General features: G+C 49.2%; 1 protein-coding gene across 1 annotated transcript in view; it reads right to left on the reverse strand.

The window, feature by feature from the left end:
* Window positions 1–2,594: 2,594 nt before the first annotated feature.
* Window positions 2,595–25,092, reverse strand: part of ZBTB16 (zinc finger and BTB domain containing 16) — a 231,499-nt gene continuing 209,001 nt past the window's right edge. Inside the window, exons 5-7 of the mRNA XM_003418200.4 lie at window positions 16,646–16,816; window positions 11,083–11,250; window positions 2,595–8,636 (exon numbers count right to left, since the gene is read on the reverse strand). Coding sequence (XP_003418248.1) covers window positions 8,407–8,636; window positions 11,083–11,250; window positions 16,646–16,816 — 569 coding nt within the window. The 3' untranslated portion in view covers window positions 2,595–8,406. The remainder of the gene's footprint in view (window positions 8,637–11,082; window positions 11,251–16,645; window positions 16,817–25,092) is intronic.

The following is a 25,092-nucleotide window of genomic DNA, read 5'->3' on the forward strand; positions in this document are numbered from 1 at the left end:
TAAGAGTAATGAGGAGCCACCAGAGATTTTAATCAGAGGAATGACATCATGCTATCTGCATTTTTGGAAAGTCACTCCGGCTGCAAAGCAGGGAATGGAAGAGAGAAGGGCCTGACTGGAGGCAGAGCTCTGTCAGGAGATGATCCTAGGGAGGCAGATGAGCGGTGACAGTGGCCTGACCTCAGCCAGGGCCCCTGGGGATGGACTCCACAGGCCACCAGGTGGGAAGGCCTGGCAAGGCTGGGCAGGAGGGAGGAAGCAGTGGCCCTGGGCTTAGCTATGCATCTGACTCTTCCCACCTCAACAGCCTGTCCCTGCCAGCTCTGGGCCTCAGCAGAGGGGGAGGTTTCTGGGAGGGGAGCTGGACTCAGCCCTCACCTGAACTACAGCCAGCCTTTCCAAGAGTGCTGGGGGAGGGGAGGGCACTTCGTGTAGGGGGCTCCCACTTAACGTCCTGGGGGTGCACACTCAGGAAGAACTTTAGACCTGGACCCATCTCCGCAGCCCCTTCCTCAGCTGCCTCTCACCTCTTCTGACCTCAGCAGAATGTCCTCTTGGCAAGACCTGCCTGGGAGAAGGCTGGGGCAGGGGGCAGCTGCCACCTGGGCTGGAGGGCCGGCAGCTAAGGCTGCCGGCCCCAGGAGGGCGGGTAGGGCTGAGTCAGGCCAGAGTGTTCTCAGGCTGGCCCCTTTCTCTCCATGAGATCATATCTGGGTCAAAGAGCATGTAAAGCAGGCAGACCCTGGCGGTCACACAAAGCCCATTCAGCCCGACCCCTATTCACTCACCTCCTCTCCCCCAGAGCCCCGCGCCGCCATGACCCCAGCGCAGAGCCTAAGCCCCAGCTTTGATGTCCAAGAACAGAAAACGGCTATTAAATGTTGTTTTAAAGAGGGAAAGCTCACTGCCCTCCCATCTGTCAAGAGAAAGCTGAGGCCTGAGGGAGGGGATGGGTGGGGGAGGGGCAGGTGGCCTGGAGACAGAGATTGTGTGTGTCTGGGGGTGGGGAGAGGGCCTGGAAATGAGTGGGGGAAAGGGGAGAAGAAAGAAGGATGGATGGTTTGGGGGAATGGAGGATGGTAGCTCAAAACTCAAAACAAATACATGTTTGGCAAGGATCTGGCATGTTTTCCAAGATGAGAAAGAGAGAGGAAATGTAATGTGGGACAGAGACACAAAAGCAAAAAGAAACCCCAGGAGAAATAATGAAAGGGAGAGGGAGGGAGGAGACAGAGAGAGAGGTTAGAAGAGAGGAAAAACAATGAGGATGAAGGGAAGGAGAGGAGAGAGGAGAAAGATTGGTTGAGCGGAAAAAAGAGAGATGAGGGGAAGGAGAAATGAAGTAAAGAAAGAGAACAGCAGAAAGAAACAAAGGGAGAGGAGAAAGTAAAGACAGAGAAGCCAACTTTCAGAGGGGCTGGGAGACCACTGCACATGTCTGTTGCTCTTCCTGGGAAGGCTGTCCCCGGATGTTAGTGTACCTCCAGGTGGTTCTCAGGTCAGCAACTCCAGGGTCAGACAAGTATGGGGCCCTGGAGAAGAGGGCTGAAAGGCCTCTATTCCAGTCTTACCTGGAGCAGGCAGGTTAGGCAAATAATCAGGCCTTCCACACAGACTGAAGACATGGGATGTGACGTGGGGGAATGGTCCTGGGGGCCTGGGAGTAATGCTAGGGGCCAGGCTCTGCCCCTCCGTGCTTGACGTGTGTTTAACACCCGGGGTGACCCACTGCAGCCATCATTGCTAGTGTTCCCTTGGTCTTGGTTACCAGGACTAGTTGCCGTCAACTTAATCCAGACTCATGGTGACCGCATGTGAGTAGAACTGTGTTCCACAGGGTTTTTAATAGCTGATTTTTTGGAAGTAGGTTGCCAGACTTTTCTTCCAAGGTCCCTCTGGATGGACTTGAACCACCAACCTTTCAATTAGTAGCTGAGTGCTTAACCATTTGCTCTATCCAGAACCGGTCTTGGCTAGGAGATTATTTTGGCCACAGCCGGACATTTAATATGGCCTCAGGCAGAGGCACTGAACCGCCATGTCTAGGGCGGAGTGGAACTAGTTTTACAGCTGAAGATGACCAGCGGGATACTTCCATTTCCAGAAAAAGACAGGAAATGGACAAGAGAAGAAATTGTACCAATTGAGTTTTGTAGAAATCCTTTATTCTGTTAGTGGTGATGCTGGGCTTGGACTCCCACCTCCCACCTGTTCCCTCCCCACACACAAGCTCTTTTTTTTGGTCTTGCTTGCCACAGACCCAGGAACCTTTGATTATGTAAAAGCTTCTTCTCAAGAAATTTCTGAAGCTTGCTAGAAAAAAGCTGAAAACATCTTTATTGAGACCAATCAGGAGGCCACTGCCTCAGGAGTCCTGAGAAAAATAAACTTGATTTGGTATCAGATGATCTGGATGCAGGTTCTGCCTCGGCTGCTCACCAGGTATGTGACCCTAGCAGTGATGACATAAGCACAAATTCCTACAGGGTGACTCACTAGAACAGCAGTTGCACGTGGGCAAGGGTGTCTGTCTGGTCCCTTGTTATTACTAATGCCTACAACAGTACCTGATTTAAAAAAAAAAAAAAAGCCTGTTGCTGTCAGGTTGAATCAGACTTATAGCAGCCCCATGTGTTACACAGTATAACTGCTCCATAGGGTTTTCTTGGCTACCATCTTTATGGAAGCAGATCACCAGGCCTTTCTTCCACAGTGCCTCTGAGTTCAAACTGCCAAACTTTAGGTGAATAGTCAATTGCAAACCACTTGTGCCACCCTGATACAAGTTAGGCCCTCCAATACTTGTTGAATGAATGAAAGCCTAGTTCCTACATTGCATCGGAGATCAAATATTAATGTGTCTTAACAGTATTTTTTAAGACATAAAGCATTAGAAAAATGTTATTAGTGGGTATGTGCCTTATAAATGTCAGATAAAAATGCCACCTAAATTGGGCTGAATGTGTGTAAAACAGAGCTTTCTATGTCAGTCCCTCTACAGTGCTCCCCACCCCTAGAAAAGGCAGAAAAGACAAAGCACTTATTTAAAAATAAAAAAAACAAAGTACACTTCAATCCAGAGACAACTGAATTAACTTTATTCTCTTCTAACTGCAGATTCAAGGTATACAACTGAACATTGCTATTTTTCTTATGAGACTTATAAATAAAAATACAAAAAATGTTCACTACAAAAAAATCTACTGTTAGTAGGATGTAAAAAATATTCTCTTTGCTATAGAAGGCACAAACTTCACTTAGTGACACATGGAGAGAGAAAAAAACCTGCAGCAGTAAATCCATTTTTCTTTTTTTCCTTTTTTTTAAAATCTGTCAGAAACACTGAAATTACAAAGAAACGCATCAATCTACACGAAACGAAGGCAGATGCGGAAAGCTGCAACCAGGACCGCACAACTTCAGGTGAACTGCTTGGGAACTAGAACAGAGAGGACCAGCAAGCAAGACTGGGAGCCAGGGGACCAGGAGGAAGGAAAGAGGGAGAGAGAGGATGAACACACAGAAATGAGAGCGGGAACCAAGGGGCAGAGAGAGAGAGAAAGAGAGAGGGAGAGAGTCAGACAGAGAGAGAAGAGATTGATTTGTACAAAAAAGTAACCAGTAAAATTGAAGAAACAAAATTGGGCAACCTCCTAAAATTAGGCTAAGAGGAGGTGCTGAGGTAGACATGAACTAGAACATCGATTAATTAAAAACACTATTCTGTAATACAGAGCAATCAGACTGGCACTTGTGCTGTCACGACATCAGACAAGCCACAAAAAACAAACAACAAAACAAAACATAATACCCAAACCAAAAGGCTTAGTTTTGCTTGGTCCAGCAGGGCAGCAGGGCCCTCAGTGCTATAATTTACATACATATATATATATTTATCTTTATATATATGGGTCGGATGTCATGGTGCACCACCACGGCTTCTTCACCTTACAAAGATCATGCATAACACTATGTGAACAAATACTATGATACACACCAGGAGGCTGGTACCCTGTCTGCAAGGTGGGATGCCAAGGACTCAGCGAGGCAGCAGCTGCTGGGCCACAGGTTTGTGGGGCCTACATGCTTCTCCCCCTACCCTTGTCCCCTGACCTGGCCTCCCTGGTTTGTCTTGTGCCCCTCTCTCCTGGCTGTCTCTGCCTTTTTTCACCACCCATCAATCTCACCACATAGGGTTTGCCTGGCTTTTTTTTTTTTTTTTCTCCTCGTTCTGAAATATCCAGGTAAGTGCCACCATTCAATCCAGCCAGCAGAAGCTTCAGGAAGGAAGTGACAAGATGGGAGGGGGAAAAAAGACTATAAAACCGGCCTAGGAAAAACAAATGAACAGTCTGGACTTTTTATCCTTTGCTGTCTTATATCCTGGTGGCCTGAGCTTTCTATCCCATTCAGCTTGCCAAGGAAGAGACTGCAAAACTCCCTCCTGCCACCCCTCATTGGACACAGTCCAAAGGTCACCTCCTACCTGTGCTCACTCCTTGTGAGGAGGGAAGCCTTCACCCTCCCAGGTCTTGACACTCCTGCAGCAGTTATACCAGTAGCATCCAGAAAGGTACCATACACTTGTGAAAAATTGCAGCAAATTTTTTTTTTTCTAAACATGGAAAAACTGTTCAGGCACAAAGATTAAACAAGCCCACGTTACATCCTTGGATTGTACTGAATCATTGGGTCCCTCAGCCTCCCTACCCACACCCTTGCACCCCAGCTCGACCTTCCCCATACTCCTGGCCTCCTCCAAAGCAGCCCAAAGCAGCAAAGATACTTACTATTTTATATCTCTCTCTTGCTATATATATATCTATATATATGTCTATCCTATATACACATAGGATTTCAATGCTTTGAATGAGTAAAGGAGTGAACAGGGAAAGACAGCCTAGGAGTAAGGGGTGAATGTCACCAAAAGCACTAAGGGACACAGTTGTAGGGGCTGGACATGGCAAAGGGACCATTAACCAACTTAGGCACTCCAGCTGGAGGCATTTCGTTACGCTGGATAAGGCAGTAGCCAGCAGGGTTGTCAGCAGTACCACAGCTAAAGGCAGCGAGGTGGCCCAAGGAGCCAGGCAGCAGAAAGAAAAGGAGAGTAAAAATATTTAGATCTCACCTGGGGAGAGAGCAACCTCAACCCTCCTGGCTTCCCAAACCCCCTTCACTCCAGGCACATGCAGAACCTCCAGGTAACTTCTCACCCTGCACCAAAGCACCAGGGGTGTGGGACGCCTTCGTCGGCCCCACCCATTTGGCCTGGTCAAGTTGAGAATTCTTTTGTCTCTGTGGGTAGGAAGTTGGGGAAGAGGCATGTGGAACTCTTTCTAGGGCATCTGGGCTTTCTTGGGTGAGGGTAGCAAGTACGGCGATCTGCCCAGTATCCTTCAGAAACCACACCCCTACCCTCTCTCCCTACCGCCCTACTGGGATCTGCAGCGTCCTTGGGGCTTGGTGGGAGAGACAGGTGCTGATGGAGTACCATCCAATGCTGCAACACCAGATTACAACAACACTGCATGATTGAACACACAATCGCACACAGAAAGCACATGCGCGCACACACAGGTGCACGTGTACAAAGTGATTTTGTTGGCGGTGTGGTGGATTTTTTTTTTTTTTTCTATTCACGTTACAAAAGGAAAGGGCAAGGTCCTGTAGCACTGACAAAGGAACTAACAAATATTACAAAAATATTACAATTTGTAAATACTAGTTCAACCCTCTCAGCTTTAATGAACAGGGGAAGGAACCCAGGCTGGGTGGGAAGGGTGGGGGACTGAGAGGTGTCAGCTAGTTCTATGAAATAATTTGATTTTTTATCTTCCTTCCCGACCAAAGTTGAATGACATCTTGATTTTTAAAATCTTGTTTTCTGGGATTTACAGATCCCCTGAGGGCTGGCTTGTCCCCCCTTCTTCCTAGGCTGGGGGAGAAAGCAATAGTGCATCATGGTTTCCTACAGACTGCTCCTCCCCACAAAGATTTCACTCTCTTCACATTATAAACATGACAACTGCTCTAGTCACATAGTTCAAGTTTAACATTTTTTTTCCTTTCCAAAGTATTATAATTGCAAAACAGCCCCTCCCTAGTTTACCATCCCCAATCCACAGGTCAGTGGCATGATCCCCCCAATCTGCATCCCCCCAACACACAATTTTTAAGGCCTTCAGATTTGGTGGATGAGATTGAAGGGGAGGGCAGGAGGGATGGGGCCGAGGGACAGGGGGGTGGTCACAGCAGCACCCATCCCTCCGGCTTCCCTATGTTCCTCACAACCCTTCTCCCCAAAACCGCTTCCCTAAACCACTTTTTAAAACTTAAGAGATAAATGCAGCCACAACTTTCTCAGAGAGAGAAAGGAAAGCAAAACAACAAAACAAAGTCTTGCAAATAAAGCATGAGATGAAACGGAGCAAGCAAGCACCCGTCCCAAAGCAAACACAAATACAGCAAGTGTGCTTTCTGAGAGTCAGGGTGGAGGCTGGGGGGCTAGGGGGAAGCAGAGCAGCAGAATGGGAGGCTTGAAGGGAACAAAAGAACAACTGGACGAACGTAAGAGGTAGCTTTTAGAAAAACAACACCCCCACCCTAACACAACACAGCAGAGGCTGGGTCACCCCACCCCCCAGCCACAAAAATATACTAATTTTGAAAATGATAATACACAAAGGGGAGGGGGCCACATAGTTACAAGGATCTGAATAATAGAGGCCCCCAAGCCTGAATGACTCAGGAAATTGCAAGAAAGGTGGGATTTTCTCTAGAATGTTTTAGGCTAAACCGGCACTGGGCACAGGTGACTTGAGGCACTGGGCAGAGCCAACAGCGATTCCTGGCTGCCTCAATGCGGGCAGCGAGACCCCAATGCAGTGTCCCCTCCACCCACCTTCTGCTGACTCCCCAGGCCCATACTCAGATCCTTGGTTCTCAACTCCTTCTGGAGTGTTGGCTGGGAGGCTAGTCACTAGGGGACGGGGTGATAATGTTGGCAGGCTGAAGTCTATAAAACCAACTACTGATTTACACAAGAAACAGAAAAGAACACCCTCCCCATTCCTCCGACCCCCAACCAAAAAAAAAAAGGGATACAGGGGTTAAAAAAGCTAATGAGGTCACAAAAAACTGAGGTAATTCAAGTACAATGTGCTAACAGGGGGACACAGAAAAGAAGCAAAACACAAAACAAGGCCAAAGCGCCTTCAACTCCAACGACGACTCTCCTTCCTCCTCCTCCTCTGTGGACTGAGGGGCCCTGTGAGTCAGGAATTCTGTGTCACTCTCTGGACCTGGGTTGACTAGGTCTGGGGTACCTGGGCCCCCATGTTCAGAGGGTCCCCAGTATGACTCAACCACTCCCTCCATTGGCCAGCTGCTCCTGGGAAGGGTGTCCTGGTCTCCAGGTATAGGACACATCCAGAGAACATCATCCACAATCAGACCGTTGGACAATCAGACCGTTCTCGAATTTCTCTTCCTAGGGACCGAAACAGGGTTTTAAGGATTTTTGTTTGTTTGGGGGGTAGGATATATTGAGTTGCTCTGTTTTTCCTTTTGGAAGCAAAAGTAGCTCAGCAGGCATCTTGCTCATGAAGGAGCTTGACTAGGATGGGGTTTGCAATTCATTTTGCTTTGCATTCTCAGGAAGCTAAGGGTGGGTGTAAGGGCTTTGGAGTCAGGGGACTGGAGGAGGAGGGAGATACCACCCCTGTCCCTGATGGGCTAGGAGGCCCCCGGGGACTTGGAGGACAGGAGTCAAGAAGAGACAGGAAATAAGGATCTAGGGGAGGGGGTGGGAGGTAAGATGACCATGAGGGACACTGGGATCTGGCAGAGGGGAGGAGGAAAGCAGCAGAAGAATGCATGGTGGGAAGGGAAGGAGAGACTCTCCCCCATCAATCTGCCTCCAGCAAACGAGAGCTGCCATTTTGCACATCAACCAGTGACCCAGCCCAACCCCACCATCTATAGGCCCTTCCTTTCTGCTCCCCTTCCCTCAGCATTCATCTTCTGAGGAGTCAGTCGGAAGGGGGCAGGCAGAGACTGGCTCTGACCGCAGGGCCTCTCACCCCCTTCTCAGCCTCCATTACTGGACCTGAAGGGAGGGCTTGGGTAGAGGGAAGAGAAAAACAACCCCCACTCCACCCAAGAAACCCAGGCAACCCTCTAGCCAGGAAAAAAGGGAGTGGAGGCCCCAAGAGGTGGGGAGCAGCGGCCCAGACACCCGGGTCATCCGGGCCCCAGGGAGAAGCCAAGGCCAAACAGCTATCAGGTTTCTTTCCTCTTCTCTCTCTTTTTTTTTTTTCCTGCACAGTCCTTCCTCAACTTCATCTCGCTCTAATTCTTCTTTTCTTGCTTCTCACTCCCCCTCCGCCGCCGCGGGGCCCCTTTTCACACATAGCACAGGTAGAGGTACGTCTTCTCTATCCTCCAGTCGGGCGGGATCTCCTCGGGCTTGTGGCCCTTCATGTGCTTCTGCATGGAGGAGAGGCTGGGGCAGTACTCTGTGCAGATGGTGCACTGGTAGGGTGAGGCGCCGTTGTGCGTTCGCAGGTGCTTGATCATGGCTGAGTAGTCCCGGGAGCGCTGGTGGCACAGCTTACACTCAAAGGGCTTCTCACCTGTGTGTGTGCAGGGGGGCAACATGGGGCAGGAACAGAGGGAGAGGGCTGTGAGGGTCTCTGTCAGGGATGCTCTGTGCCCAAATCCCACCCCTGGACTTGCTGGAGGATTCTGGTCCCTCTAGTTCAGTGCTATGAGAGAAGACTTGATGTGACGATGGATGCATAGTCTAATATGGCAGCTACTAGTCACATATGGAAACCCTGGTGTTGTAGTGATTAAGTCCTACGGCTGCTAACCAAAAGGTCAGCAGTTCAAAGCCACCAGGCGCTCCTTGGAAACTCTACAGGGCAGTTCTGCTCTGTCCTATAGGGTCTCTATGAGTCAGAATCGACTCAACGGCAATGGATTTTGGGGTTTGGTAGTCACATATGGCCATTGAGGACTTGAAATGTGGCCCCTGCAAATGAGGAACTAAATTATTTTATTTTGTCGGAACAAATTTAAACACTCACGTGTAGCTAGTGGCCACGATGTTGTCCAGCACAGCTCCAGCTCCTTGCCTTACTATTCTTAACTCTCCCCAAACCAGTATACCAGTACCAGTTGCCATGGAGTCAATTTCAACTCAGGGCAACCCCGGCATGTCAGAGCACAACTGTGCTCCACAGGGTTTACAAAGGCTGATTTTTCAGAAATAGATCACTAGGCTTTCCTTCTGAGGCACCTCTGGGTGGACTCGAACCCCCAACTTTTCGTTAGCAACCAAGCACATTAACAGTTTGTACCACCCAGAGACTCTTAAGTCTTCCAAAAGCACAGTCTATAATTTTTCTAAGAAAGGAAATGGATGTCTAGAAAGGGACAGTGAGGCCCCTTGCAGATGGCTCCTCAGAGCACAGTGCCTTTCAGGGGAAGCAAGGGGTTGGAGTCCTTTCAGAGCTACAGATGGTGAGGGGTAAGAGTGGGGTGAAAGTGAGGGAACCTGGCCCTTCCAAACATGGCTGCATCTGGGGATCTCTATCACTGTATGGCTCTCAGAACCTGCACTGGGCCCTTCTTTCACCTCTGGGGCTACACTGAGGCGGAAGGGGGGTGGCAGAGAACTTGGGAGTGTACAGTCACACCTGAGCCTGCCACCCTAACCTCCGTTAGAGTTCCCTGGAGCTGAGCAGAGGATGTGAGGGAACCTTGTTTCAATACAGTAATTAACTGGCCAGCCATTTCGTTATCAATACTCCTCCGTGCAGAGGCCCCAGAAAATAATGAAGTAATGAACAGCCAAAGTGATCTAACTATCGACCAGCTATTTACAATAGTCACTGCCAATGCGTTTAATGATCCTCCTGCCAGGTCACGTCCCTAACAAGGGGCTAAGGAAACCTCAGAGCTCTAGGAAATCCTCAGGGTCACTCTAGTTGTCGCAATGAACCCCCGACCCTCCCCCCGCCCCCCCGCCCCGCCATCCTCTCCTGTGGCTCCAGGCTGGAGGCAAGAAAACAGAGCTGTGACAACATGTACCCTCCCTATCTCTCCCTCTCTCTACCCGTCTCCTCCCATGGAAACACAGCCTCCCCAAAGCTGGCAGGATTTGCCTGAGGTCCCCTGTGTGCCTTTCCCTGGTCAGGATGGCTGTCTCCCCTGATCAGAGGAGGCTTCCTGGTTTACCAGGTTCACATCCTCTTATCCTCTGAGGAAGTCTTTCTGAGTATCCACCTTCCCCCAACCAACAGTTACTAAGGATATATGTTTAACAAAGGCTCCTCCAAAAGTCCTGATTTGTAGCATCTGCCAATTGCCCTGCTGTAAATACTCCCACTGTGGGTGATTTTAAGGGATGAAGGTGATGTCACTGAACTCAGGCTTGGGAAAAGAAGGCAAAATAGGCTTTCATAAGCCGGTGCGAGCAGCTCCAGCACTCCATTGCCCCCAGCTCTATGCTGAACTCTGGACCTCTTCCACTAAGGGAAAACATTTGTCCGTGCTTCTTTCATGTAAAAAGGGATATGAAAGGGTAAGACATACACTCAGAAGGGTTATTACATACATCTGTTTTTCTAATCTCAGAACTAAACTCAATCTGACCTTATAATTTCCCAACCTTCAGCATAACTTAACCCATACCCTAATTCTTACTCTAACCCTCAAATAACATGAAACCTTCACTTTCAGCTAATCAGGCCAACTTCACCCTAGTTCAGAACTCACGAACAGGCATCATCTTGTAGGTCACCTCCCAACTACCGGTATGGCCGCCTAGAGGGCTGGGCTGGGCTGGGCTCATGGGAAAGGGTTCCATGACTGACTGGCAATGTCTACCCTGGCCTTGAGAGGGGTGATAGTGGCACTCATTCCACCATATTAACCCTTAATAGAGCCCGTTCTACTCTTTGGCTTGGCCTCAGACCATCCTCACTTGGCCTTCTTTAAGGAACCATCTACTCCCCATCCCCACCCCACCCAGATCCTAGGGCCAGCTCAGGTCCCCTCACCAGCCCCCAGCACCTGTGTGCACTCTATAGTGCGTCTCCAGCTGGTGCTTCAGGCTGAACTTCTTGCCACAGCCATTGCATTCATAGGGTTTCTCGCCCGTGTGGATGCGTTTGTGGCTCTTGAGTGTGCTCTCGTCCCGGAAGCAGCTGCCACAGAATTCACACTCATATGGGTGGTCGCCTGTGGAGACAAAGGACTGGATTAGGCCCTTGCTCTCCCTGCCCCTCTTTAGGGGACACATTCAGTGCACAAAGAGGAAGAGACTGTCTATATTCACCACCTCCAAAGATGACTTAAGGATCCACAGCCCCTGTTGGCCCCCACAACATCAACAGGAAGTATATGTATTCACACAGGTCCGTACTTACTGTGGCCCAATGGCTATCCATGGGCCAAGGGCCAGTCATAGGAAGAAAGCCTATTTGGTTCAGAGATGAAACAGAAATTCCCAAATAGCAGACCCCCATGAGGGCAGAGCAGACATGGGGTGCCTGAGACTTGTTCCCAGCTTCTCATGCTGCCTCCTATTCCCTTCCTCTAGGTCAAGGGCAAAAGCCATTCCAGCCCCACTCCTGTGCTCCCTCCAAAATCCATCCAATTTGGGGAACTTCTCATTTCCCCAAACACTTTCTGCTTTTTCCCACCTCCACAGTTGTGTGCAGTTGTTCCCTCTGCCTGATTTCTTCTTCTCATCCTGGTGAACTCCTATTCATCCTTCAAGGCTCAGCTCAAGCATCTCCCCTGTTTGGAAGCTTTCCTTTAGGCCCCTAGGCAAAATGAGTCACTCTCTTCTCTGTCCCTACAGCACTTTGTTCTTTCATTATTATTGCTACCTTTTTATGGCACTTTCTAACTAAAATGGCCCACACTTGTTGAGTGCTTACTACTGTGCTGAGAACTCCACATGGATCATATCAGGCAATCATTGCAACAACCTTACCAGAAGGATATGACCATCATTCTCATTATACAGATGAGAAAAAATGAGATGCTTAGAGATGGTTAAACATCATCTTGAGGGTCACACAGCTAAGAAGTAGCGGAGGCAAAATTCAAACTTCAGTCTGTCTCCAGCGTCTGGATGGATACTGATCATATTGCTCACTGGCATGCTGCACTATTATCTACTGACGCACTGGGGCCTAGAATGGAAGCACCTCAAGGGTAAGGCCTGAACCTACTCATCGTTGCAGTCTTGGTGCCTAGCACAGGGGTGACACAGAGCAGGCACTCAGGAAATGCTGTGTACATGAAGTCTGGGACAAAGTGCATCTCTGCAGTCTGGAGTCTATGTGCATATACCCATCAGCCACCTTTCTGCACACTCCACTCTTAAACACCCTGCAGCGCTGGGAGGCTGAGGTGTGAGAATTAGCCATCTTGCGCTTTGTACCAAAAGCAGGGGCTCTGGGGGCTGAAAGGTGAGGACTTCGGCTACTTATTTATTACAGGAGTGAAGGCACAGACAATAAAGATAGATTGATCACCCCAGACTTCGTTCATGAATATTTAAATATCGCTGATTCGTCTTGTCACTGTAATTACAATTTCTCTGGGCTGCATCTCCAACAACCAGAGTTTATGGTAAAGAATGGCCCACTGTATTTCACTTGTCCCTCTGCAGATGTGCAGGGCTGCCAACCGTGTAATGTCCTCTGCATGTCATACATTTGCTTCGGCTGCTGAAGGTTTAAGTCATCCACAATGACCTACGTTTTTTCATTATCTCCATGTCAAACTGCGCTCGTGCCTGGGCATAAATTGTCCTTCTGGTTATAGACTCACATGCCTGGCCTTCACTTCCTCTCTAAAATGATGTTTTACTCTCTTCTTTCGCTCCCCTCTGTGGGCCGCTCACCAAACCTCCCCACTCCGACCCCCGCCCAAACACAGGCCCCTGGACCCACATAAATTCTCATCTGTTCTGATAGTTCTGAGGGTTTTTAAGGCTCTGTGGGGAGTGGGTGCTGGGTCTGCTCCCAGGCTGGCTCGCTTGTGGGTGGAAGATTTGCAAGAAGCACTGAGGAGGTCAAGGGGTGGGGGTGTGAGCACGTCCATCAGGGAGTCGGATAGGAGAGGCTCAAGAGCAGAAGCCCTCTGTGGACACCAGTTCGCCCCAATCTAGCGGGCGCTGCCCTGATTCAGAGGTCACAAACTCCCCAAGGAGTTCTTCACAGGCAGACTGTTGTTGTCGTTGTTAGATGCCATTGTTAGATGCCGTCGAGTCGATTCCCACTCATAGCGACTTCATAAGACAGAGCAGAACTAACCCCGTACAGAGGGTTTTCTAGGCTGTAATCTTTATGGGGGCAGATCATCAGGTTTTTCTCTCATGGGGCCCCTGGGTGGGTTCAAACCACCAACCTTTCCAGCTAACAGCCGAGCACTATACCAACCGTTGCACCACCAGTGCTCCTACTGCAGACTGGGGTGAACCAAGCCCTAGGGTTCTCTGCCTGTGCTCTTTCCACCACGGCTTCGCAGACTGCTGGCCCCCAGCCCCTGCCCTATCAAACCCAAGGGGAGTAGGGGCCGGTACAGACCCTGGTACTAATTAGCTGTGCATCTAACAGACTGAGGGTCAGCCTGTGTGCCCTCACATGCCCCTCTGTGTGTGTCTGCACGCGCGGCCCCCGCCTGACATCCAACTCCTCCTTCCTGAATTGGCAACGATTATGACTTTAATCAAGGATTCAGTATCCCCATTAAGATATAAATAAATAAATAAGGCCAGGGCCACATGAGACTTCAGCTGGAGCTGGTAATTAAAACGTACGTCGGCAGCCACCCAGCCAGGAACCGTGGCCTGTGCCTTTCACCTCCACAGGGGGGCCCTGATAGTTTAAAACACAACGGGTTAAGACAGAGGGGTTTGTTTGATCAGATTTTTATGAATTTAATTATGAAGTGGATCACATGTTAAATGAGTTTCAATAGGAAATCTCCAGAGTCAGCCTAGGGAAAGGAATCAAAAGAATTGAGAAGGAAAAAGAAAAACGCCAATACATACAAACACACAGAAAGAGAGACACACGTGATGGGGGCGGGGGGGTTGAGGCATGGAGAGCACCTGACCTGAAATCATCACCCTGAGAGTTAATCGCGTCAGCATCCCTATAATGTACACAAAACTGGCTGCAGAACTCAAAATCCAATTTGTGGTATGTTGATTAACTCTGTAGCCTCCTTAATGAGCTTGACATTAAGTGCAGGACCAACGAGACTAATTAGAGCCCCCTCGGCCTGCTCAGTGCACCTGGGACCCCTGGTGGTCTGTCCTTACCTGGTGGCTTCCCTCGCACTGGCCAAGCCCAGCATGGTCCTCCCTGCCCCAGCCCCATCCTCATGGCTTCTCAGGCCCCCCATCCCTCCCACTCCCTCCTTTCAGCACAGCTGAGAGTTTATTATATGATGAGCCATGTGAATCAGGGATCCATCAATGCCAAGAGCTCGGCTGGACTAACCCACCAAACACAGCTGCTGATGCTAAACACCCAGCCCCAGCAGCAAATGGACCAAGAACAACGGAATATTAATGCGGCATTGTGTGGGGGGTGCGCACGGCCTGTGGACAGCTTGTGTGCACAGGGCCTCGCTGGTGTGAAAATTGATGGGTGTTTGCGTGTGTGCCTGGGCAGGGCACATGCTCCATGTTTCCTAGGTTAGGCAAGGGCTTCTCCCAAACTCTGTCTAGAAATAGCCTGTCCCCAAAGATGGGAGCCACAACTGGCACAGGGGCACGTGACAATCACATGCATGAGCTCTTAGAGGTGGCCTGGGCAGAGTAGGGGATATCCTAGGCAGACTTGGCAGGGCTGGGATCATTCAAGCCACATAAAGCCAGCTGATTTGACTCAGTGGTATATTCAGAAGTGGCTGCAAGGCGAATGGCCATCTTTGTGATAAGCTGACCTTCGGGGACCCAGTAGGGGTGGTGTTGGCAGAAAAGTGTATATAACTGCAGGGGACACTTGTGCAGTCGCTGTTGAGAAAGTCCTTGTCAGCATCCTTCCTCCTTAGCCCTTCCTGATGGGCTCTATCCTCTAGGGCCTCCAGCTATCCTACACCCCAGCAATTCTAAGTAATTCTAAGCCAATGTGGTGATGCTGAGGCAATATGCCCCCCCGAATAGAATGGCACCCGGGAGTGAGAGCCCCGACAACCTCTTGTTGAGGAGGCCTACTGCTGCCAAGACAGGCCAGCTCAGCCCACAAAAAAGAAAAAAAAAAAAAAAAACCCAGTTGCCTTCAAGTTGATTCCGACTCATAGCAATCCCATGAATGTCAGAGTAGAATTGTGCTCCACAGGATATTCAATGGCTGATTTTTCAAAAGGAGATTGCCAGGATTTTCTTCTGAGGTGCTTGTGAGTAGACTCGAACCTCCAACGTTTTGGTTATCAATTCAGTGGATTAACCGTTTGCACCACCCAGGGACTCCTGTGACAAATGAAACCCCTCCCTTATTCAGCAGTCTGCCACCCATGATAGGCTTGCCCTCACACTTGGTCCCTGAGCTGTGACAAGACTCTGAAGAATGAGCAGAAGATACTACGACCATTCTTCTCTTGAGGCACACAGAATTTTTATACCCGTTCCAACAGACATGTGCGTATGCTGTTACATATGCAGATAGACAGTCTACTTGTCTTCCTGGTCCTACCCTACACAGGACAGAAAACACCTAAGCAGAGACACACACAGACTCAGAAGCGAGTACTTCTTTACCCAGTCACAGTCAACAAAGACCCAATTTTCTCTTAGAAAAAAGAACGGATTTCAGTCATCCATTTTCCTCCTTTGGGAAAACCAGGGCTACTGCAAGGAAGCAAATGCCTCTTGGCTCTTAGAGACTAAGTTTCCTACCCACAAAACCCCACAGGGTGGTGGTAGGTCTCCCCACCCCTCTCCACAGCTCCTTCCATCATCTGGAACTGGCTGGGCAGCGTTATGGGAGATTTCCTGGCTCATTGTTGAAATACCCTCATTGTCTGCTCCAAACAAGGTTAAGGCCCAAGTCATAGAAAACTTGCTTCTGGTGGGGGGATCAAGTAGGAACACTTCTTCAACATTCCCTCAAGTGCCAAGGAAACAGGATTTGTAGAGGCTGACTTCAGGACTGCTTGTAAGTGGAGCTGGTTCGATGAGAACGGTGGGGGCCAGGATAGAGAGAGTTAGAGACCAAGCACGACAGTTTTTCTCTAAATGTCTTTTGGGTCCACCTGCACCAGCATCTCCTAGAAATAGTTATTACTAATGTTGAGTCTTGGACCCCACACTGGATCCACTGAATCAAAGTGTCTGCATTTTTTGCAAGCAAATGCAAGAGTCTGCATGTTTAATGAGCATCCTCTCTGTTGAGCACAGAAAGATTGAGAACCAGTGGTCAACGGGATGGGCTTGCGAGAGGAACTATCCACCCTTACTCTGAACTACACGAAGCTCCGACATGTCCAATCCTTGGGCAGAGAAGGCTGAGGGCTGACTCAGCTCAGCACCTCCACTTTACCTCTTTGCAAGTAAATCCTGACGTTGGTTCCCAGAGACCCCAATCCCCCACCTCTGGGAGTGTCCTACCTGTATGTGAGCGCAGGTGGCGTTTGAGGGCGGTGTGGCTGGGGAACGTGCGGTTGCACTCGCTGCAGATGTAGCTGCGCACACCCGCGTGGACCTCCATGTGCTGCTGGAGCGCACTCTGCGCCTGGAAACGCTTCCCGCACAGCAGACAGAAGACAGCCATGTCTGTGCCTGTAAGACAGGGCAAGGGAGAGCCTCAGGAAGTGGAAACACAGCCAGTTCTTACCTATCAGGCCAGCGCCAGCATCAGGACCGCTGCTCCCAAGTCCCCAGGCTCAGGGGCAAGCCCCGAGGTGGTCCAGGCAATGCAGTGTTGTTGGCTGAGCACCTAGTAGGTACCAGGCACATAGGCTACAGTGGTGGACATAACAGACATCCTTCCCTACCTCATGGAGCCTAAAGTCTAGGGGCAGAGAAAGAGACTTTAATTAAATGCACGCTACAAGCCAAACCAAACCTGTTGCCGGCCAGTCGATTCAACTCAGAGTGACCCTATAGGACAGGGTAGAACTGCCCCATAGGGTTTCCAAGGAGTGGCTGGTGGATTCGAACTGCCGACCTTTTGGATAGCAGCCCAGCACTTAACCACTATGCCACCAGGGCTCCAACAACAACAACAAAAAAACCAAATCCAGTGCCATCGAGTCAATTTCGACTCACCAGGGCTCCATACTACAGCAAATACAAATTTGCAATTATGACAAGTGCTATATAAGGGAAGGCAGGGTACTGAGTATATAAGGGAAGGCAGGGTACTGAGTAGGCAGGTATCAGAGGGACTTAGTACAGAGTCTGGAGCAAGAGGGTGAGACGTCAAGGTAGGCCTCAGTGAGAAATAACAACAATGAAGATAATATGTGCCCAACATTGCTCTAATTTAACTAACTTAAAAATCAAGGTAGGCTGTCTTATCCTTACTTTTCAGATGAGCAAAGCAAGGCACAGGGAGACTGAATAGCATGCTCAATAGTTTATATGTGGCAAAGCTGGGATTCAAACCCAGGCAGCTTGGATGTGAATAGTTTCCTGTTCTCCTGTTTTTGTTGTCTGCCCTCTACTCATGGTAACCCCATACACAATGGAACAAAACGCTACCAGGTCCTGTGCTATCCCCAGCATCATACCATTGTGATCCAGAGGTTTTGCACTGGCTATTTTTTTTTTTTTTTGACTGCTTCTCCCCTACCTAACATGTTGTGAGCATCTTTCTATATATACATCTCCATCAACATTTTATGTATTTATTTGTGATCCTTTGATTTTATTGAACGTCTTCCAAGATTGAGAAACAAGAGTGACTGAGATATTTTCACATCGATAATTTTTTTTTATATATATTACACTTTAGATGAAGGTTTACAGAGCAAATTAGTTTCTCCTTAAACAACTAATACAAGCACAGACTGATTTTTAGATTACCAGGCCTTTCTTCCTAGTTAGTCTGGAAGCTCTACTGAAACCTGTTCAGCACCATAGCAACACGCAAGCCTCCAGTGACAGACAGGTGGTGGCTGCACAGGAGTTGTACTGGCTCCCAGTAGAACCCTGGTCTCCTGCACGGAAGGCAAGAATCCTACGACTGAACCACCACTGCCTGCTCTCTTAGCCAGCTCTTTATTCATTAAAGCACAAATCTTAAGGGTTCATTCGTTCAACAAATATTATTTTAGTGCCTTCTATAACTTATAAAAAAATTTTTTTTTTTTTTATAAGTGGGGCTATAACCATGGGCAAGCATACAAAGTCTCTAGTCTCGTCATAGATGTTACTCAGCACACTGGGAGAAGGAAGGGAACACATTCCAGAAGACAGAAGAGTCCAAGGATCAGTCTTAAAAGAGCAGTGTGGCTGGAGAAGCAGAGACAGGGTAGGAGAGAGAGAAGGTTGAAGAAGTAGGCAAGTGCCAGGCTTAAAAGCCACATTAAGAGCTTTATGTTTCATCCTAAAACTAATGGCCAATTGTCAAAGGATTTTAAGCTGGTGAATGACGTGATGAGATTTTCATTTCATTCTGTCCGGTCACTGCCTGTGCTGATCAGAAGCACAGGTACCCCACAGGACCCTACAAAGACAGGCTGCCATTTTCTGTTTGTCATTGAGCGCCTTCCCAATGCTGCCCTGGAGCCGTGGGCTTCCTGGCTATAGCACCACATGAGGAAGTGTCTAAACCCCTTGTCTGAGCCCTAACTGGTTGCCGTTCTGGATTACGTTTCCCTAAGGATGTCAGCTCCCCTGCAAGCCCATCTGCACACTTCGTCCTGATATCTGGGTGATATCCCCAGTGCTCAGCCCTGACCCACTTTCCCGTCTCCAGAACACAAGAAAGAGAAGTAGTAAAGCAAAGAACCTGCCAACCCAGCCCATCAGGGGTGGATGACCCAGTAAGCAAGGTAAGCATGGGCTTACTTGTACTTACCACTGGTCACTAGAGATTAGTAAGTAAGCACAAGTAAGCCCATGCTTACCTTGCTTACTGGGTCATCTGCTCATCATGGATTGTGAATGTGAAAAGAGGCTTTGATTCTGTAGGAATGTGTTGTGGGATTGGGAGAGAGACAGATGCCAGGCATACCTAGAAGCAGAATCTTTGATGTGGTGAAAAAAATGTGAAACTGTTCACTACAGATGATCTGGTAAGCAAGTTAAGCACAGTGCTTACCTTGCATATTCGCAAATCTGCCCTTGTAGGTCATAAAGGAGGAAGCGACAGACCATTGGTTGAGGAAAATTGTAGAACCAGGGACCTTCTGGTGAAAGGTGAGGGTGAAGAGAAGGAAGAGCAAGAAGAACATAAACTGTCTCCCTGGTCCATGAGTGGAAAAAGCAAATGGAAGGTCTGGTTCTCTCGGCCTCAGTGTCATTTACAGAGGGGCTTGGGGCAGACTAGTGGGAAAGCAAGGACTGCATCTCACTACCCCTACTCCACTATCCCATGCCCACCCATGATCCTCTCCCTGTGCAGACGCTCTGAAGCGTGGGCACTAGCAGCCATGCTCTGTCCCATCTGCAGTCACTGCCTGCATCCGGATCCAGGGAAGGCTGAACCGAGCAGAGCAGCAGGCACACAAGCAAGCACTCAATTCTGCTCCTAGCCCCCAAAGAGCAGAAGGGAAGGGGAACTAATGCAGGCATTGTACGAGGTGCTTTATCTATGTTGTCATGTCATTTAAAACCTGCAGCCCGACAAGGCAAGTATTCTCATCTTACTTTTCACAGATGGGAAATCAGAGAGATTAAATAACTTGCCTAAGGTCACACAGCTAGAAAGAAGCTGAGTTGGAATTTGAAAAGGCCTAGTCTGTCAGATTTCAGAAACCATAGGGCTGTGCCCATTTCCACCTCTGGGATTGGCCACCTGCCTCTTTGGGCTCCCCCTAGAAGAGGCACAGTAACAGCAACAACAGGGCTGTTTGGGCTAGAAGACAGGCTCTAAGGACAGAGCCAGATCCAGCTGCTTCAGGTACACCAATGCATCCAGGGCCTCCTCCAGCAAAGGCTAGAGAACCCAAGGCAGAAACCAAGTCATAACGTGTAGCTCTGTGAAGTCTTCCAACCCTGCTGGGAGCCAGCAGGATCTCTGGGGGATACTGGAGTGCTCTGCCCCATTGATAGAGGGGCACACCTGGTGGGGGTGGTCTGCCCAGGCAGGAGTTGAGCCCAGGGCTGACAACAAGTCCCTCAGTGTCCAGTCCAGCCTGACCAGCATGCACAGGAATGGAGTCCACCCATTCCACTATGACATGCAGTCTCTGCTGCTTAAATCTGTGGGGGCCCCAGCACCAGTCCCCTGTCTCTGCTGAGCCCAGCCCTGACCCTCACCCCACAGAGAGCCTACCTAAAGCCAGTAAGATGGAGCAGCCTTCCTGGGCCAGCCATGCCCTCTAAGAGCCAAAGTTTCCTCTTACGCATGGCTGAAATCCACAGCAGGGAAGGACTCTGGTTCAAAGGGAACATGAATGGCATCCCCGTAGGACACTCTAAGCCTAAAACGCCAGGCCCAGAGAGTTCTGAGGCTTGTAACACCCAGCAGGGCAGACAGAATCCTGCAGCACCCTGCCTCCGTGCTCCTCCAAGGCCCCTCAAAGGTGCCCTGCTATGCTCTGCCCACCTGGTCCATCAGTGGAGGTAGACCTGAATCCAGCAGGATGCCTGAATCCACTTCATGTTCTCTTAGCCAACTCACTGACCCACCAGCAAGTGTAGACAATGCACAGGATGGCACGGGGAATGCTGAGCTAAACCAGAGAAATGCGGTCTCAAACGGGGGTGCGGGAAAGTCAGCAGGAGCAGAGGACAGGACAGGGAGACTGAGAGAGGGCTTCAGAGAAGATTTTGAGCTAGGCTTTGAGAAATGTCGAGAGTTTGAGAGGTTGAGGACTGGGAGGTGAGGCACCATCTAACCTGCAGGTGAGGGCAACGGCTCTGGCTGCCTGGGTATGGACTGCAGCGGCACGTGGTCAGAAGCAGGAAGAGAGCCGATGGTTTTACTACTGGTGGAATGGGGACCAGAGGCTGTGAGGACATGAGGAAGCATGAGAAATGACATCCTGGGAAGACGGCCTGTTGGGACCTAGGGCCTGGCTGGAGTAGGGCAGGGAGGTAACCCTAAAGTCCCAGGCACCTTTGTACCCTGTCGACAGGTTTAAAATTCTACAAATGAGTGCTACCTAGAAAGGAAATGCTACAATGCCCCACAACGGTCTCTCTTCCCTCCCTGGGCTATCCTTTTGTCCCGATCCCACAAAACTCACGGGCTCTCCCTAGCCATCTGCACACTGACCAAGCTCACAGGCCAAGAGAAGGGGGACTCTGAGGCCCCATACCCACTCTCTCCATTCTTTCTCTTGGAGACTAACAGCTGTGATGATGGAAAAAGCATTAAAAAAGGAGGAAAAAGTAAAAAAAGGAAAAGGAGGGGGCCAAGGGGATGAGACAGAAGAAAAGCTATCAGTACGTGCACGTTACCAATCTAGAGGCTAGATCTGAGTTATTAAACAACGTGCTGCAGTTTCTGCCCAGCCGATTGTTCGGCATGTATGATGAGTCGGGGCTGATTCTATTATACCGGGAGATTAAACAAATAAATGCTGGCTTTTTGGAAACACATTAAAATGTGGGACTATGGAAATAAAATTATTTAGGAAATTATATTGACAATTCATTAGCTGCAGTGAGATGGGGCAAGCGGGGCCCAGCAGCATCAGAAAACGCTGCTCCCTTCAACGCCTGAGCTCCTGAGATGCCCACTGCTCCGTCCAGTGCTATGGAGAAGCATTCTGCCTGATAACCCTGGGGAGAGGAAAGAAATCTTAAGACATCATAAGGTCCACATGACACAAGGAAGAAAAACACCTTGTGACCCTGAGCAAGTCATTTAACGTCTCTGGACCAGCATTTGCTCATCATTGGCCACAAACTTGCAGTTGGTGAGAGCATGGAATGAGTTATCCAGGCGGAAAAGCTGCTTTAACCTGTTAAGGGGTGGCAAAGCCAATGTCAGCCCAAACAACGCCTTTGTCTGAATTAGAAAATCATGTCTCTCCCTCTGGGCAGACAGATCCTCGCCAGGGCGCAGAGTTTTGGCAGCAGAGAGAGCAGGATTTCTGTCTCCACTTTGCCTTTCAGTCGGGCTTCCTCCTGCAGTGAACAACCTGTACCACAGATCATGGCAGTCCTGCAGGATGTACAAATCTAAGTCACTTTACTGACTCTAGGCTGCTTCCAGGACACTGACCCTAGAGAAGGCATCTTGGATGAGTGACATCATTTAAGGCCTAGTGCTAAGAACATCTTCCTCTGAGCACTCACCATTACCCTTCGTGGATTTCTATTGCAGCACATAAAACTCTTATCGCATTTATTTTGACATTCAGCTCTGCCTACTAGACTGTAAGCCTTCAAGAGAAGGAACTAGTTTATTCATCTTTATGTCCCCAACACCTAACACAAGGCCTACCATACGGTTGTTGTTGTTAACTGTCGCCGGCTCAGCCCTCAACTCATGGAAACCCTGTGCACGACAAAATGAAATGCTGCCTGGTCCTGTGTCATCCCTATGACCTGTTACAGATTGAACTGTTGTGATTCATACGAATTTCCCTGGCTAATTTCAAGAAGTAGATGTCCAGGCCTTTCTTCTTAGCTGTCTTAGTCTGGGAGCTCCACTGAAACCTATTCAGCATCACCGCAACACACGCGACTCCGCTGACAGACAGGTGGTGGCTGTGCATGAGGTGTGCCGGCCAGGAATCAAATCCAGGTCTCTGGCATGGAAAGGGAGAGTTCTACCACTAAATATGAATTCCTTACTGGTGGAGAGTAAGCCAAAAAACAAACAAATACATTGCCGTCGAGTCAATTCCAGCTTAGAGTGACCCCACCAAATGGAGTAGAACTGCCCCCTAGGGTTTCCAAGGAGCGGTTGGTGGAGTTGAACTGCTGACCTTTTGGTTAGCAGCCAAGCTCTTAACCACTGCACCATTAGGGCTCCCAGGGCGTAGATTAGGCAGTCAATAATGGCATGCAGCATTAGAGTGTAAATAAGGGGCTGTGGGACAATCACAAAGGGTGGTGGTGGAAGTAGTAGTCATGGTACGGAGACAGACGGCTAGGGCTGGGGAAGGCTCAGACCAAAGTCCACAAAGGGGGCCATTATTGAGAGCTTCCAACAAGACTTCCTTTGGAAATGAGTAATCATGGCCCACAGGCAGCTGATCTCATTGGGGCCTCCCGTGTCTGTCTGGTGAGCTGGATAGGACACCCAGTTCTTGCTCCATGTCTGAGTTATTGCTCAGAAGCAAAGACCCAGAGCACAGAAGGACCAGTTCTACCACACCAGGCAATGAAATAGAAGATCCCAGTTCTGATCCAGTGCAATCCTTCGGCTTTGCAATCCTGGGCCAGACACCTAGGAAATGGCATTCATAATTAGCCTGCTTTTCCCAACACTGAGTTCACAGTGTCCTTCCGAAGCAATGTGCAAACATTTTTGTACAAGTAAATTCTACAAATGTATTGTTTTATATCAATCTATACATTCAAATGTAAATAAAGACGCACCATTAGCCTTGGCCCAAGGAAATAATTTATTAGGTCAAAGGAATTGGCACCTTCTCTGCTCTTCTGAAGGATGAATGGGACTCAGTCTTCTTTTGGACTCCAAGGGTACTGCCTGAAGGGAATCTGAACTGGGAAGAAGGCGGGGTGTGGCAAGGATGAGCAAGAAGTGAGGATCAAGGTAAGGTGGGCAGAATGCATGCAAATATATGGGCCTCCATTGCATCAGAGAACTTGGCCCACATGAGGTTCCCAGGGGAAGCACAGCCCGCATGGGCTACAGAGCACAAACAAGTCACAGACTCCCAATTTAAAACAAGTTTAATTTTAGCAAGAAACTGGGAGAAAGCCAAGGCCAGGGTAGAAAAGGAGGCAGGAGGGGTGACAGAGACCCAGGGTATTTATTTCACCCAGGTGATCACTGAATCTGAAATTATGAGACACAAAAACCCTCATGTTTACACCTGTGCCATTTCCATACCAATTAGCTCTTTAATAGAAAGGAAGGAACAGGATCAGAGGAGTACACAGCTGGAGAAGATGTTCAGGTGCTACACCTTCTTGGAGCAAGGTTCTTATTATCTCCCCCTATAAGCAGTTTCTTAATCAAAAGAGCAGAGGGATCTAAATATACTCCAGCTTTTTTTGGTAAGTGGGCCATGATGGTTATGGGTGCGTGTGCCAGTGTATATGCGTGCTTGTACACACATGCAACACGGATGGACTTCTCATATCCAACCCCACCTAGCCTCACCTGAATAAGGAGGAGCTGCCTTCCCTGACACTGTTAGGAGCTACAACCCCACAAAGGAAGGAAAAGTCATATTTAAGGATGGTAATGGAAATCTTGGTTTAAAATGGAACTGTCTCGCCACCCTCCAACCCCCCAGTCCCCAAATCCTTCAGACATGTCTTCCTACTTCTCGGACTCCCAGGATTACTCTTTTCTAAGACATCTCTAGCCACGGGCAGCCCTTGTGACCGCGCACCAAAACCACCAGTTCAACAGCCCTTTTTCCCTCCCTTTTTCCTCTTGCAGTTGTTAAAGATCTCAGTAGCGCTGCATCATCCACTGTGCAAGACAGAGAGAGAGAAGCAGCAGAGGGCTGACTCACATCCAAGGGTGCAAGGCTGTCTGCATCTTAAGAGGATGGAGGCATGGAGGATAGAGAGGACACAAATGCCCAGACATGATATCGGCACACGTCCTGTCCCATCATTTCGGGCTCGGCTCCTTTTCAAGGAATCTACTGGAGAAAGAGTCAAGAGCTGTCTCCCTAGTTCTCCTCTGGTTTTCCCCTTGGGCATAAGTGGGAAGGTCATTTGGGATGAGCTCCTAACCCCAGCCTTCCTTAGGAGGCTAGCTGTGCGAGCAACGAGGGCCCCATCTG

Source organism: Loxodonta africana, chromosome 15 (genome assembly GCF_030014295.1).
Source record: "Loxodonta africana isolate mLoxAfr1 chromosome 15, mLoxAfr1.hap2, whole genome shotgun sequence".
NCBI classification, from domain to species: domain Eukaryota; kingdom Metazoa; phylum Chordata; class Mammalia; order Proboscidea; family Elephantidae; genus Loxodonta; species Loxodonta africana.